The 15,416-nt window shown below is 42.3% G+C and overlaps 1 protein-coding gene across 2 annotated transcripts in view; it reads right to left on the bottom strand.

Moving 5' to 3' along the window:
* Positions 1–15,416, bottom strand: part of dmgdh (dimethylglycine dehydrogenase) — a 149,639-nt gene that overhangs the window by 39,775 nt on the left and 94,448 nt on the right. For both annotated transcript variants that reach the window (XM_072596204.1, XM_072596197.1), the window contains exons 8-9: positions 10,815–10,984; positions 5,259–5,412 (exon numbers count right to left, since the gene is read on the bottom strand). In XM_072596204.1, the coding sequence (XP_072452305.1) occupies positions 5,259–5,412; positions 10,815–10,984 (324 nt within the window). The remainder of the gene's footprint in view (positions 1–5,258; positions 5,413–10,814; positions 10,985–15,416) is intronic.

Raw genomic sequence — 15,416 nt, 5'->3', positions numbered from 1 at the left:
TATAGATTGTAAGTCGCCAAGGTTTAAGTATTGATCCTTGAGGCATTCGATTAGTTAGTCTGTCAACACAAAAATGACCCTTTATTCCTATACTTTGTTGTCTGTCTTTTAACCAATCCTCAATCCATACTATATTGCTTCCTATCTCAAGAGACCTATTCTTGCATAATGGGCTGTTGTGTGGCACCTTATTGAACCTGTTTTGAAAATCTAAATACACCAAATTCATTGGTAGTTTTGCACTCAAACAATTCTAATAGATTTGTCAAACACTATTGCTCTTTCACAGAACCACATTATCCCTGTCTAATATATATTGGAGGCATATTATGATTTACTATATAATATATATTGGAGGCATATTATGATATACACTGCTGCTCTGTCCTAAATAATAGACTCTAGTATTTTCCCAATTACTCATTTGCTCTGTCTTCTGTCTCCCTCTTTCTTTGAGCATTACGATATCATTTGCGAGTTTACAAGCTGCAGAGCTGTTTCACAGTCTCAGGAGTTTTTCAGGATCAATATTAACATGTCTGCAACTTATAACAACTTTTAGGATGTAAGTAATCAGGTGCAAGGGATTCACTTCCTGTGCTTATCCTCTGATTAACATAGTCTCTCTTACTTTTTCTCTTACGTCCTTCCTAAATACAGTATCCTTTACATTCACCTTTAGCTAGTGTTATGGGGCTGGAATTTAGTTCCGTTGCAAGGATGAAGCTGATGGTCCTAGTTTGATCTCTACCCAATTTGAAGCCTGGTGCCTGTTTAGTGTCTTCATCTTCTTTCCTCTTCCTCTCACCAACATGTCTCACTGTTTCCCTCTCCTCCCTCAGGATGAAATAATTGGATAATTCAAAAATGACAAACTATCTATATCCAAATGTTATTGATCACACTTTCAGTCAGGATTGTTACATTTTACGTGGGAGAGTCCCAACTTAGTTTGTACCTCTAGGCTCATGAGCCCCAACCCCCTAACTATGAAAACTACTCCTGATCATTCTCCAAAAAAAAAGGATTTCTCCCTCTCTTCTTCTTTCATTCTTTCTGTCTCTTCCTCTTCTGCTTCTCTCTCTCTGTCCTCCTCAGAGATCACAGTGCGTACATCCCTGCCTTGGAATAAAGCTGTAAACACACAAATGTGAAAAGAATAAATTTATAGCCTTAAAAGATCAGTGCAATATGTAATGTTTGAACCTCAGTAAAAGTTCATAATCACGGACTGTCGATATAAAGCAAGGAACAAACAAATGTAAAAACACCATCAAGAAGTGGCACTGCCTTTTATGTTATCTGATACCAAGTAGGGAGAATAATTTTAAATATTTCCCTTTCCCATATCACTTGACTCCTTGACAGAATTTGGTTCTACAAGCATGAGGTTCCTTACCTGAGGGGCCATTGTTCAGGCCTGAGCCAAATGTAACTGTTGGCAGTTTGTTCATTCATTACCTATATCTAAGGCCCCTGTGCATCTCACTGGATAGAGATCAGAGTTAAGGAATCTGGCCAACATCCTTCCTTCTTCATCCACTGGAACTGGTTCCCCTAATGTAATCAACTAGTTCAACAAAGTTTGGGAATTGAATCTAACCCCTCCATCATCTAGACAGCTCAACAGCTCATTAAATGAACTGAACCATTGGAGGGTGCATTGCTTTGTGCTGACTGACATGGCACAGTGAAGGAATTATCAGAAACACAGCAGCCTGCAGAGTGGGTTCCTAACTCCATAAAGAATGAATAGGGATGAATTTTGGCAATATGTCCACAAGCTAAAAATACCTCAGGAGTGACCAAGACTGGGACTTTAGGGTTCTCTTGTGGTGCTGTGATAGTGTCCCTACCTTTGAGCCAGGAGGCCTGGAGTTTAATACCCACTTGTTCGAGAGGTGTGTAATAACATCGCTGAAAACAGATTGATTCAGAAATATCCAAGATTGGGACTTCAGCAAAAGCATAAGTTAATTCCGCAGCTAGTGCATGGTTTCACCTTGGTAATGGAGCTGAAGAATGAGTTAGCTGGACACTCATTATGGGGGTCACTGCCAGTAAGGATGTTGCAAGCCCCGTTAAGGAGGTCATACACAAGTTTGGTGGTTGGCTTGTCAAAATATGCTCTCTTAATAGTGACTAACCATTTAAGAGCAAACATGGCGTCAAATTGTGTTACAAGCATTTCTTAAAATGGTACTCACCATTTCATGTTACCTTGTTGCTGAGGATGTCCAGAATACAGATTCTCTGGGACACTTTGGTAAGATTTCATGAATAGTCTATCAGCATTTATTTCAGAAACTCTTTGAGGGATTCACGTAAGAAGAGTAAATGATAAGCAAAGCTATTTATTGAACACCTACAAGAAGTTGCCAAGAGAAGGGAACTGCTTGGCATCCTGCAAGGGATTGTCTCCTGTTTTGGAAGACACATGGAAGAAGTACATGAAGCTAGTGCTAACTGCTACAAGAGAAAGGAACAAGCTGGTGCTGCGTACAATGCACAGAACTCACCTCCAGCTGGTTGGCAACTCTCAGGGGCTGGCATTGCCACCCCAGCTTACTGGATCTGCTGTTGTCCATTTGAGTGTCACTGTTTCCCTCAGAAGGCATCAATAAAAAGGCAACCAGCCAGCAGCAAGCTACACAACGACAGCTACCAGACTGACAGCCTTGCTTCCACCTTCCCTTATTGTAAGTATCATAGCAGTCAAGGTGGGATGAGGCCCTTAAATGGTTACTAGTTGCTCATTTAAATACCTCAACTGGCTCAAAGATTGGTGTGTTACCAGATCCTTTACCCGTTCACTGGAACAGGGAGGCGCGTTAGGTTGAGCAAGACTGTGGTGGGCTAGGTCTTATTCTTTAAGACTCCCAAGCTCCCCTCCAATTCCAACCAGGAACAGGGGAGGCATAAAGTTCACCTCATAGTTTCTGTCAGACGTTGTGAATGGCAGCTAGCTCAAGCTTGCTCCCAAATGTGAGTCAGTGATTTCATGAAATGCCACGATATTGTCACATCATTGATCGCATTTATTGTTGTTAGTGCACTAGCAACAAAACAGGAACGGCAATATTTCCTGCCTTCCAGCCAGTGACAAGCCATCCTTCCAAAATCCTGCTTAAAACATCTTAAAGAAAGCAGACCCTGTTAAACTCTCTAGGTCATCACCAGGTCACTCAAATGGATTAAGTGGCGCTGCCCTATCACACATTTCTGCCAGAAAAGAAAGAACTAGCCAAAACTTTCAAAATTAATACATACGCTTCTCTCTGCTTCAAAAGCAGAATTGCAAAAATCAGTAACATCTCGCAGTTTATAGTATTCTCAAAATAAATAAATGTATGTTTGAAATTAATTTACTGTCAAAATTTTCTTTCAGTTTTCTGATTACATGTTATTTTTAGGACAATATTAACCTTTCTATTAACATTTTTTTTAAAAATTAATACTGTAACTATTAAGTCATGCATGTACATGCGGCCAGTAAATGTGGGCTTTATGATATTCAAATGATTTTCAGTATAGAATTTTCAGGGGGATTTTGAGATGTGATTTTCACTGTCTGCTCCCTGTCCTTAAAGATAGACGTGTAGGAGGCTGGAAGAACACAGTAAGCCAGGCAGCATCAGGAGGTGGAGAAGTCAACGTTTCGGGTGTAACCCTTCTTCAGGACTGGGGGTGGTGAGGGGTGTAGGGTGGTGAGGTAGGGATAGGTGAACACAAGTAGAGGGTATGGCCTGGTTGGTCGATGGGAGGAATGAGTCTGGCTGATGGCTGGGAGGAATCAATGCTGAGTCCTCTGGGCTGTAGGCTGCCGAGGTGCAAAATGGGGTGTTGTTCCTCCAATTTGTGATCTGATTCGCTGTGGCAATGGAGGAGGCCAAGGATGGTCATGACAGAAAGGGGGAGGGAAGGGGAATTAAAATGGGCCATGATGGGAGGTCAGGATAGTCCCTGCGGGCCCAGCTCAGATGCTCGGCAAAACATTCCCTTAGTTTATGTTCAGTCTCCCTGATGTAGAGAAGACCATATCGGAAGCACTGGAAAGAGTAAACTCGGTTGGAGGAGAGGCAGGTAAACCTCTGTCTCACCTGGAAGGACCGTTTGGGGCCCTGGATGGAAATGAGGGGAGTGGTGTACCAGCAGGCTTTGCATATTTTCCAGTTGCAGGGGAATATACTGGGGGTTTGTGGGAGGGGTGGGGGGGGGGGGGGGTGGCATGAACCAAGGATGGGTGAAGGAAACAGTCCTTGCAGAAGGCAGAGAAAATGTTCTTGGTGGTGGCGTCTAATTGGAGATGGCGGGAAGTGTTTAAGGATGATGCATTGGATGCAGAGACTGGTGGGGTAGTATATGAGGATAAGGGGGACCCTGTCTTTATTGTGTTTAGTGGAGAGGTTTAGAGCAGTGGAATTGGGAAAGATGGCAGAGCGGTGAAGGACTGTCTGGATGACAGAGGGAGGAAAAGCACATTGTTCAAAATAGGTGGACATCTGGGATGCTTGGGAGTGGAATGCCTCCTCATCTGAGCAGATGCAGCGGAGTTGGAGGATTGGGAGAATGGGTTGGAGTTCTTGCCCATCATTAAATGTGCTTGAGAACTAGCACCTCTTGAACGACTGTGATCTATGTACATTAATAAACTCAAAACGTTGGCAGGGACAGAGTTGCAGAAATTGGTGTACAGCAAACTTTGTTTTAATCGGCACCTTAATCAACCAACACTCTAGATAAATACAGAAAAATTATATACCTCAAATACTGTGATCTACCGTGATGTCTGAGTAGTTATGATGTAAATTCCTTGCATTCCGTTGTGTGTTGTTACACTGATTTTAAGAGGTTTGTTGATGCTTTTACATCAACATTTTTGAGACATGCCGCGAATCTTCGCTTGTTCAGGGTTTACCATAGTTAGGCATAACTCTTGATTATCCGGAACATTTGATCAATTGGTCCCCTAGATGCCAGTTAATACAAAGTTTGCTGTATTTCCAAGTCAGGACAATGTGTGACTTGGAAGGGGGCTTGCAGGTGTTAGTATTCCCATATGCTGTTGAACTTCTTGTTAAAGGTGGCAAAAATCTTGAGATCTGAAGGTGTTTTTGAGGGACTCTTAACAGAGTTCTATATGATACTGAGATTTGTAAAGTTCACATGAACAAAGTGGTTTTGAGATGGACTAATGGCTTTCTAGTCACATGTGGTTTACTATTTCAGTAACACTTAGTAACAATGTTCGATTTTACCTGTATCCAGAGTCATCTCCAGGTTTGTAGAACCAGTGTGGCTGTTCCCAGCCGGCATGGAACCCCATGGATCCTTTAGTTTTCAAGGTTTCATATATTCCACTTACTCTTTCTGTTGGTCTTCCCGCAAACCTCTCTTCTTTGGGATATCCAACTTAAGCAAAGAAAACCAAAGTCAGGGAATTTGTAAATGCAACTACCATTCAGCCCCTAATGACAATCATTGTCTACCTTTTAAGTTCTAACAGAAGGCCATGGACCAGAGATGTTACCAATGATGCCCTTTCTCCATTGATGTTGCCTCACTTGCCTTGTGTTTCCAGCATTTTCTAGTTTCCTTTTAAATTTTCAGCATTTGCTCCTTTTGTAAATGACCTCAAATTACACAACCCTCTCCCCTCAATTTGTTGTTTAGAGTCTCTTTCCTGTAGTGAATCTTGTAGATAGTGCACACTGCTGCTACTAAGCATTGGTGGTGGAGGGAGTGAATACTCGTGGATGTGGTGTCAATCAAGTGGGCTGCTTTGTCCTGGAAGTTGTCAAGCTTCTTGAGTGTTGTTGGGCCTGCACTCAACCAGGCAAGTGGGGAGCATTCCATCACACTCCTGACTTGTACATTGCAGATGATGGACATGCCTTAGGGAATCCGGAGTTGAGTTACTTTTTGCAGTATTCCTAGCCTCTGATTTGCTCTTGTCGCCACTCTATTTATGTAGCAAGTCCAATTCTGTTTCTGTCAGTGGTAATCCCCAGAATGTTTATAATGGCGGATTCAGTGATGGTAGCACCATTGAATGACAAGGGGTGATGGTTACAATGTCTACTATTCAAGATCATCATTGCCTAACATTTGTGTGGCACTAATGTTACTTGCCACTTGATAGACCGAGTCTGTATATTGCTCAGATCTTATTAGAACATAGAACATAGAACAATACAGCACAGAACAGGCCCTTCGGCCCACGATGTTGTGCCGAACTTCTATCCAAGATTAAGCACCCATCCATGTACCTATCCAAATGCCGCTTAAAGGTCGCCAATGAATCTGACTCTACCACTCCCACGGGCAGCGCATTCCATGCCCCCACCACTCTCTGGGTAAAGAACCCACCCCTGACATCTCCCCTATACCTTCCACCCTTCACCTTAAATTTATGTCCCCTTGTAACACTCTGTTGTACCCGGGGAAAAAGTTTCTGACTGTCTACTCTATCTATTCCTCTGATCATCTTATAAACCTCTATCAAGTCACCCCTCATCCTTCGCCGTTCCAACGAGAAAAGGCCGAGAACTCTCAACCTATCCTCGTACGACCTACTCTCCATTCCAGGCAACATCCTGGTAAATCTTCTCTGCACCCTCTCCAAAGCTTCCACATCTTTCCTAAAGTGAGGCGACCAGAACTGCACACAGTACTCCAAATGTGGCCTAACCAAAGTCCTGTACAGCTGCAACATCACTTCACGACTCTTGAATTCAATCCCTCTGCTAATGAACGACAATACTCCATAGGCCTTCTTACAAACTCTATCCACCTGAGTGGCAACCTTCAAAGATCTATGTACATAGACCCCAAGATCCCTCTGTTCCTCCACCTGACCAAGAACCCTACCATTAACCCTGTATTCCGCATTCTTATTTGTTCTTCCAAAATGGACAACCTCACACTTGGCAGGGTTGAACTCCATCTGCCACTCCTCAGCCCAGCTCTGCATCATATCTAAGTCCCTCTGCAGCCGACAACAGCCCTCCTCACTGTCCACAACTCCACCTATCTTTGTATCATCTGCAAATTTACTGACCCACCCTTCGACTCCCTCATCTAAGTCATTAATAAAAATTACAAACAGCAGAGGACCCAGAACTGATCCCTGCGGAACTCCACTTGTAACTGGACTCCATGCTGAATATTTACCATCTACCACCACTCTCTGACTTCGACCGGTTAGCCATTTTGTTGTTCTTGAATATGGACTGCTTCAGTATCTGAAGAGTAGCAAACTTGTGTAGTCATCAGTGAACATCCCCACTTCTGATCTTATGATGGAGAGGAGGTCATTGATGAGACAGCTAAAGATAGCTTGGCCTAGGACACTACCCAGAAGAACTCCTGCAGAGTTATCCTGGAGCTAAGATGACTGACCCTGCAACAACCACAGCCATACTCCTCTGTGCCAGGTATGACTCCAACTTGCAGAGAGTTTGCCCCTGATAATCTTTGTTTTTCCTTGATGCCCACGCTCAGCTGAATACAGCCTTGATGTCACAGGCTGTCACTCTCATCTCATCCATTAAATTTAGCTCTTTTGTTCATTTTTGAAGCTGTAATGAGGTCCAAGCTGAGTGGCCCTGGCAGAACTCAAAATGGGCATCACTGGGCAGGTTATTGCTGAGCAGGTGCTGCTTGATAGCATGGTTCAAGACACCTTCCATCACTTTACTGATGATCGAGGGTAGATTAATTTAGTGGCAGTTAGCTGGATTGGATTTGTTCTGCTTTTTGTGTATAGGGCATCTCTGGGCAACTTTCCACACTGTCAGGTAGATTAAAGTGTTGTAACTGTACTAGAACAGCTTGGCTAGGGGAGCAGCATGTTCTGGAGCACAAGTCTTCAGTACTATTGCAAGAATGTTGTCGGGACCATAGTCTATGCAGAATCCAGTACCTCCAACCATTTCTTGATTACACCTGGAGTGAATTGAACTGGCTGAAGACTGGTATCTGTTATGCTGAAGACCATTGGAGGAGGCTGAAGGAATCATTCACTCGGCACATCTGGCTAAAGATTGCTATGAATGCTTCAACCTTATGTTTTGCCTCGGTTTGCTGGGCTCTTCCAAATTTGTGGATGGAGATATTTGTGGACCCTCCTCTTCCAGCGAGTTATTTAATTATCTACCACCATTCACAATTGGATGCGGCAGTACTGCAGAGCTTAGGTTTGATCTATCAAATGCTGCTTATGCTGTTTCACATGAAAGTAGTCCTGCCTCGGACACTACTCTGAGGAACTCTTGCAGAGATGTCATGGAGCTGAGATGATTGACCTCCAACAATCACGGCCATCTTCCTATAGGCCAGGTATGACTCAAAACAGCAGAGGTTTTGTCTCCAATACCCATTGACTGAGCTAAACATCGTGAGACTCTTCTATCAGAGAGATTGTCATAACGAAACTCAATCTTCTCACACAAACCATTCTTGCCGATGTGAGATAATGAGAACCTAACCACTCCCACCTGTCAAATTCTCAGGGAGTATACAAACATATGAATTAGTGGGTGTAGGCCATCCAGCCCCTCAAGTTTGGTCCGCTATTCAACAGGGTCATCGTGAATCTGATTGTAACCTCAATCTGCATTAGTAACTTCTTATAATCTTTCACTTTATTCTTAACAAGAATCCACCCAATTCTGCTTTAAAAATATCCAAGGACTGCATTTCACCACTTTTCAGGAAGAGAGTTTCAAAGACTTAGGACCCTCTGAGAGAAACAAAATATCACCAAATCTCTGTATTAAATGGACAACACTGACCCCTAGTTGTAGATGCTCCTATAAGAGGTATCATCCTCTCCGTATCCAAGCCCCTTCAGAATTCTATTTCTTTCAATTAATTCACCTCTTGCGCTTCTGAACTCCAGTGGATGCAAGCTTACCTGCCGGATATTTCCTTAAAAGATAAACCACCTTTTCCAGGTACTAATCCAGTAAACCTTATTTGAATTTCCTCCAATACAATTACATTTTTCCTTAAATAATGTTGCAAAGATTGTGCCCAGCACTCCAGATGTGGTCTCACTAGTGCCCTGTATAACTGAAGGATAACCTCCCTATTTTTATATTCAATTCTCCTTGCAAAAATGTTAACATACTGTTTTTCCTAAAGTATCTACTGCCCTTGTTCTTCTCGATGGTAGAGGAGATGGATTTAGAAGGCGCTGGTGAATCGCTGCAGTGGATGTTGAAGATGGTAAACACTGCTGCTACAGGGGCAGGGAGTGAGTATTTGTGAATGTGGTGATAATCAAGCAGGTTGCTTTGTTCTGGATATTTTCTCAGTTTCTTGAACGTTGTTGGAGTTGCACTCATCCAGGCAAGTAGACAGTATTCTATCACACTCCTGATTTGTGCCTTGTGGATGGTGGGCAGATCTTGGGGAGTCAGGACGTGAGTTACTTGCTGTAGGATTCTGACAGGCTTTATATGCCACAATACTTAGTTCAGTTCAGTAACTAGTCTATGGTACCCCCAGGATGTTGAAAATGGGGAATTCAGTGATTGATTAAAGTCTCCTGTAGAATGTCATTCTTGCCATTGTTAAAACTATCCACAAAAAGAAAGCCAACTTGTTTGTAAAACTTTTTTGCTGCGAATGGAGGGTTTGAGATATAAAATAGGTTGGATTGGCTGGGAATTGTTTCACTGGAGTGTAGGAGGTTGAAGGGTGACCTTATAGAAGTTTATAAAATAATGAGGGGCACAGATAAGGTGAATAGCAAAGGGCCTTTCACTAGGGTGGGGAGTTCAAAACTAGAGGGCCTATTTTTAAGGTGAGAGGAGAAAGATTTTAGAAAAGACATGAGGGGCAACTTTTTTACACAGAGTGGTTAGTGTGTGGAATGAACTGCCAGAGGAAGTGGTGGATGCAGGTGCAGTTACAATATTTAAAAGGCATTTGGACAAGTCTATGCATAGGAAAGGTTTGGAGGGATATGGGTCAAACGCAGGCAAGTGGGACTAGTTTAGTTTGGGAACATGGTCAGCATGGACTGGTTGGATCAAAGGGTCTGTTTCCATGCTGTATGATGAAATGACTCTATGACGAAGTAAGTAAGTGACATGTATTATAGGAAAAGCTGCTGAACACTCCTGTTTAATGACATCTTCATAGGTTTGACTATGGTAAGATAGACCCTTTAGTAAGATAGGGAAAAGTGAGGACTACAGATGCTGGAGACCAGAGTTCAAAAGTGTGGTGCTGGAAAAACACAGCAGGCCAGGCAGCTCAGGAGAAGAAGGGTTTACGCCCAAAACGTCGATTCTCCTGCTCCTCGGATGCTGCCTGGCCTGCTGTGTTTTTCCAGCACCACACTTTTCAAACCTTTAGTAAGGTAGACTGCTTCCATAGTGAGCTAATAGCATGATACCATATTACTAAAACACCATGAAGGAATTAGCTTCATAAACTTGTCTGTTTGTTACAGAATGGCAGTAACATCAAGAAGGCCTCCAAAATGGAATATCAATATCTCTGTTAATCTGCAATTCTCAAGTTTTTCTCACAGTTTAAATGACTGTTAAGAGTAAAGATTGTCTACAGGAGAACAAATTATGTAACAATTCCAACTGAACGTCAAGATCAAATAAAAATATATAACTCTTTCACTTAAAAACTATAGTTTTTTTTCAATTCAAACATTCTTCATATTGTAACCTGTTCCATTTGCTTGCTAGTATGTGTGTATGTTGCGTAATCTAAGCAGAATTTGAAACAAATTATTAAATGTTGATATATTGATTAAAGTACACTCAATTCCCCCCAGTCCTTCTTACCAGCATTATTGAACCCATATGATTCTCTTGCTTTAGCCAATGAGAATTTGGTTGTTGTCCATTTTCCAAAGCGGTTGGGATCAAGTTCAATGAGGTCAAAATCGGGTTCCCCATCCATAATCCAGTCACTAAGATATTTTCCAATCCCACCCGCATGAATGATTCCATATCTGAAAATACATTAAAACAGAAGAGAAGTCTACAGCGGCTTTTTCTAGAATGAATTACAATGGTTTTCCATCTTCTTAGTTTCTGCCAACAAACTGGTTATTTTTTTTTGCAGATAATTCCAACAATAGAAGTGATGACATTCTACAGAAGATTGACCTAGACATGTCTAATGTTAATCAATCACTGGTGTACTTTCTTTAAGATTATAACAATTATACTTTAGGCCTAAACTATTCAGCTGGGATTTTTAAACTATTTAAACCGTAAGCATGAATGGTGTCCAGTTAACTCAGAAAACATTGACTGGTGGAGGAGGTACATTGACGTGATCACAAGTGCTAACCCTACAGAGTATTTGGGAACCAGATACCTAAATAGCACACTGGGCAGAACAGACTGATGAAATGTTCTGTCGCTAATTATCAGCACCTTACTTTAGGAAAGACATCAATGATTTATAGATAATGCATTGGAAATTAACTAAAGAGCCAGACATATGTGGGGCTTCTATTACATAGAGATACGAGAGAAGGTTACTCTCCAAAAATAAATAAAGTCAAGATTAATTTGATAGATTTAATATTTTTCATTTAATATTCAGCATTTATTATGAGATATTGTAGCATAATGGTTGTGTTAATTAGTTATCCAGAGTTCCAGTCTAATGATGTGGAGACATGATTCGTGGGTAGGCATTTGTGGTGTGACAATGACACAGGACAAATGCACTGGAGACACAGGTTAAAATTACAGCATGGCAACGTACTATACAATGGCACAGCAAGCCACACAGTTGTATCATACAATCGTACAATTCGGAGCTCAATTAGTGCAAGTGGTCCCTTAAACCTTCTGTGCTATTCAGAAAGAGTATGTTTGATCTGATTATTCCACGTTCCTATCTATTCCTGACATTTCTGACCCCCTTGCATATCAAGAATCGATCTCCTGTTACTTTAAATATTTTCAAAGACTGTGCTTCCACCATCTTTTCAGGAAGCAGGTGCCACAGACTCAGGACATTCTGAGAAATAAATGTTTTACATAGAACGTTACAGTGCAGTACAGGTGCTTCGGCCCTCAATGTTGCACCAATCTGTGAAATTAATCTGATTCCCCTCTAACCTACATCATTCCGTTATTATTCATTTGTATGACCAATGTCCATTTAAAGGTCCTTAACATCGGTGAGTCTACTATGTTGCAGGCAGGCCGTTCCACGCCCCGAGTATTCTCTGAGTAAAGAAACTACCCCTGATATCTGTCCTAAATCTATCACCCCTCAATTTAAAGCTATGTCCCCTCGTGTTAGCCTTCACCATCTGAGGAAAAAGGCTTTCACTGTCCACCCTATCTAACCCTCTGATTATCTTATACATCTCAATTAAGTCACCTCTCAACCTTCTCTCCAACGAAAAAAGCCTCAGTTCCCTCAGCCTTTCCTAATAAGACATTCCTTCCATACCAGGCAACATTCTAGTAAATCTCCTCTGAAGCCTTTCCAAAGCTTCCACATCCTTCCGATAATGCGGTGACCAGGACTGTATGCAATACTCCAGATGCAGCCTTATCAGTGTCTTGTACAGCTGAAGCATGACCTCATGGCTCCAAATCTCAATCCCCCTACCAATAAACGCCAACACAGCATATGCCTTCTTATCAACCCTATCAACCTGGGTGGCAACTTTCAGGGATTTATGCATCTGAACACTGAGATCTCTCTGTTCATCTACACTGCCTAGAATTTTACCATTAGTCCAGTACTCTGCATTCCTGTCATTTCTTCTGAAGTGAACTATCTCACACTTTTCTGCATTAAACTCCATTTGCCACTTCTCTGCCCAGCTCTGCATCTTATCTATGTCCCACTGTAACCCACAACATCCTCTGGCACTATCCACAATTCTGCCTACCTTAGTGTCATCCACAAATTTACTAACCTATCCTTTTACGCCCACATTCAGATCATTTATAAAATGATAAATAGCAGTGGCCCCAAAACAGATCCTTGTAACACACCACTGGTAACCGATCTCCAGGATGAACATTCCTCATCAATCACCACCCTCTGTCTTCTTTCAGCTAGCCAATTTCTGCTCTAGCTCATCTCTACTTTAAATTGTTAACTCCTGATTCAAGGTGTCCTACATGCCAGACTGGTCAAAAAAGTAAAAACCGATGAGATACAGAAATTAGAGTCAAAGTTGGCTAAGTAACAGAAAATCAATGGTAATGGCTGACAGCTGCCCTTGCAAATGTGGTAGGACCCCTGGTGTTTGTTTTATACATTAACAATTTGGACTTGAATATGGGGGCCACAATTGGGAAATTTGCAGACAATACAAAATTGGCTACATAGTAGATAGTGCAGGGGATACCTGTAAGCTCCAAAATGGTATCGATGGGTTATGTAGTAGGCAGGAAAGTGGCAATGGCAGATGGAGATCAATTCTAATAATCGTGAGATAATGCATTTAGGGAGGTCAAACTGTCAAAGGGAATACACAATAAATGGGAATATACTGAGGCAGGTAGGTGAAGTTAGAGATCTTGGTGTACAAGTGTACAGGTTCCTAAAGGTATTAGTACAGGTAGATAAGGCTGTAAAGAAGGCATATGGAATGCTCTCCTTTATTGGCAGAGGTATAGAATACAAAGTGGGGATACAATGATGAAACTGTATAAGACATTGGTGAGGCCACAACTGAAGCACTGTGTAGTGTTATGGTCACTAAATTACAAGAAGGATGTAATAACTCTTCAGCGAGTGTAGAGAAGATTTACTAGAATGTTAGAAGGTGTTGTATCCAGAATTGTAGCTACGATGAGAGATTGGAGAGGTTGGGGCTGTTTTCCTTGGAACAGAGAAGGCTGCTGGATGATATGATTGAGGTATACAAAATTGTGAGGGGTAGAGATAGAGTAGACAGGAGGAACCTGTGTCCATTGGCAGAGAGTTCAAAAGCCAGGGCGATAGATTCAAGCTAAGAGGCAGAAGGAGTAGACTGGATGTGAGGATGCACAGGGTGGTGGGTGTCTGGAGTTCACTGCTTGTGTTACTGGTGGAGGCAAAGGCCCTAAATTCTTTCAAGAAGTGCCTGAATCTGCATCTATGGGCCGTGTGCAGGAAGATAGGATTAGAAAAGGCATCTGGGTGTTTTCAGTCACTTTGGACAAGATAGGCTGAATGGTTCTCTTCTGTACTGTATCATTTCCATAGTTCTATTTTAAACAGTGATTAGATTCTCCCACAGGAGTAAACATCCCTTCCACATCCACCCTGTTAAGACCTGCTGCAACTCTATGTTTCAGCCATGTTGCCTGCTTCTAAACCCCAGCACACACAAGTCTAGTCTCAGCAACCTTTCCTTATAAGATCACCTGAGCATTCGGTAAACTGCATCCAACACTTTTACGACCTCCCTTAAAGAAGGAGATCAATGCAGGAGTGTGATGCTGATAGTGTGGCAAAGCAAGTTGTCTTGTGAGGAAAGGTTGAACAGGCAAGGCTTATATCCACTGGACGGAAGTGAGGACTGCAGATGCTGGAGATTCGAGTCGATAGTGTGGTGCTGGTAAAGCACAGCAGGTCCAGCAGCATCCGAGGAGTAGGAGAATCGACGTTTCAGGCAAAAGCCCTTCATCAGATGGCTTTTGCCCAAAATGTTGCTTTTCCTGCTCCTCGGATGCTGCCTGACCTGCTGTACTTTTCCAGCATCACACTATCGACTTATATCCACTGGTGTTTATAAGAGCAATAGCATAGCTCATCAGGACTTTTTCTGACTTCTGAGGGTTCTTGTTGTCAACACAAGCTGCTATAGTTTGTAAAAGGCTGAAGTGGCACAGCCAATCCACTGTTGGGTCACTTTATCAATGGTATGTTTTTGAGAGTGGTGTTTGTCAGGGCTTGGAAATGCTCAATGGATTCCAAAGTCTCTCCTTCAGCATGTGTGGTTGAACAGATACAGTTTAATATGAGCTTTATTTTGACAAAATCCAAGGATAGGCGCAGGCTCTTGTTTGAAGAATTGAAGAGATTGGGAGTGCACCACAATCATCTGTAAACCACAGATCATAAATAATTGCAACAGGCAATTTACTTTTGACACAAAGTCACCAAGGACAAAGTAGGTAAAAACAATTACTGCAGATGCTGGAAACCAGATTCTGGATTAGAGTGGTGCTGGAAAAGCACAGCAGTTCAGACAGCGTCCGAGGAACAGGAAAATCAACGTTTCAGGCAAAAGCCCTTCATCAGGAATACAGGCAGAGAGCCTGAAGGGTGGAGAGATAAGTGAGAGGAGTTGGGGGTGGGGAGCAAGTAGCATAGAGTACAATAGGTTAATGGGGGTGGGGATGAAGGTGATAGGTCAGGGAGGAGGGTGGGGGAAGGTAGCAAAGAGTACAATGGGTGAATGGGGTGGGGAT

Source organism: Chiloscyllium punctatum, chromosome 2, assembly GCF_047496795.1.
Source record: "Chiloscyllium punctatum isolate Juve2018m chromosome 2, sChiPun1.3, whole genome shotgun sequence".
NCBI lineage: Eukaryota > Metazoa > Chordata > Chondrichthyes > Orectolobiformes > Hemiscylliidae > Chiloscyllium > Chiloscyllium punctatum.
Note: the sequence above shows the minus strand (reverse complement) of the source record. Positions and strands in the feature narration are given on the sequence as shown.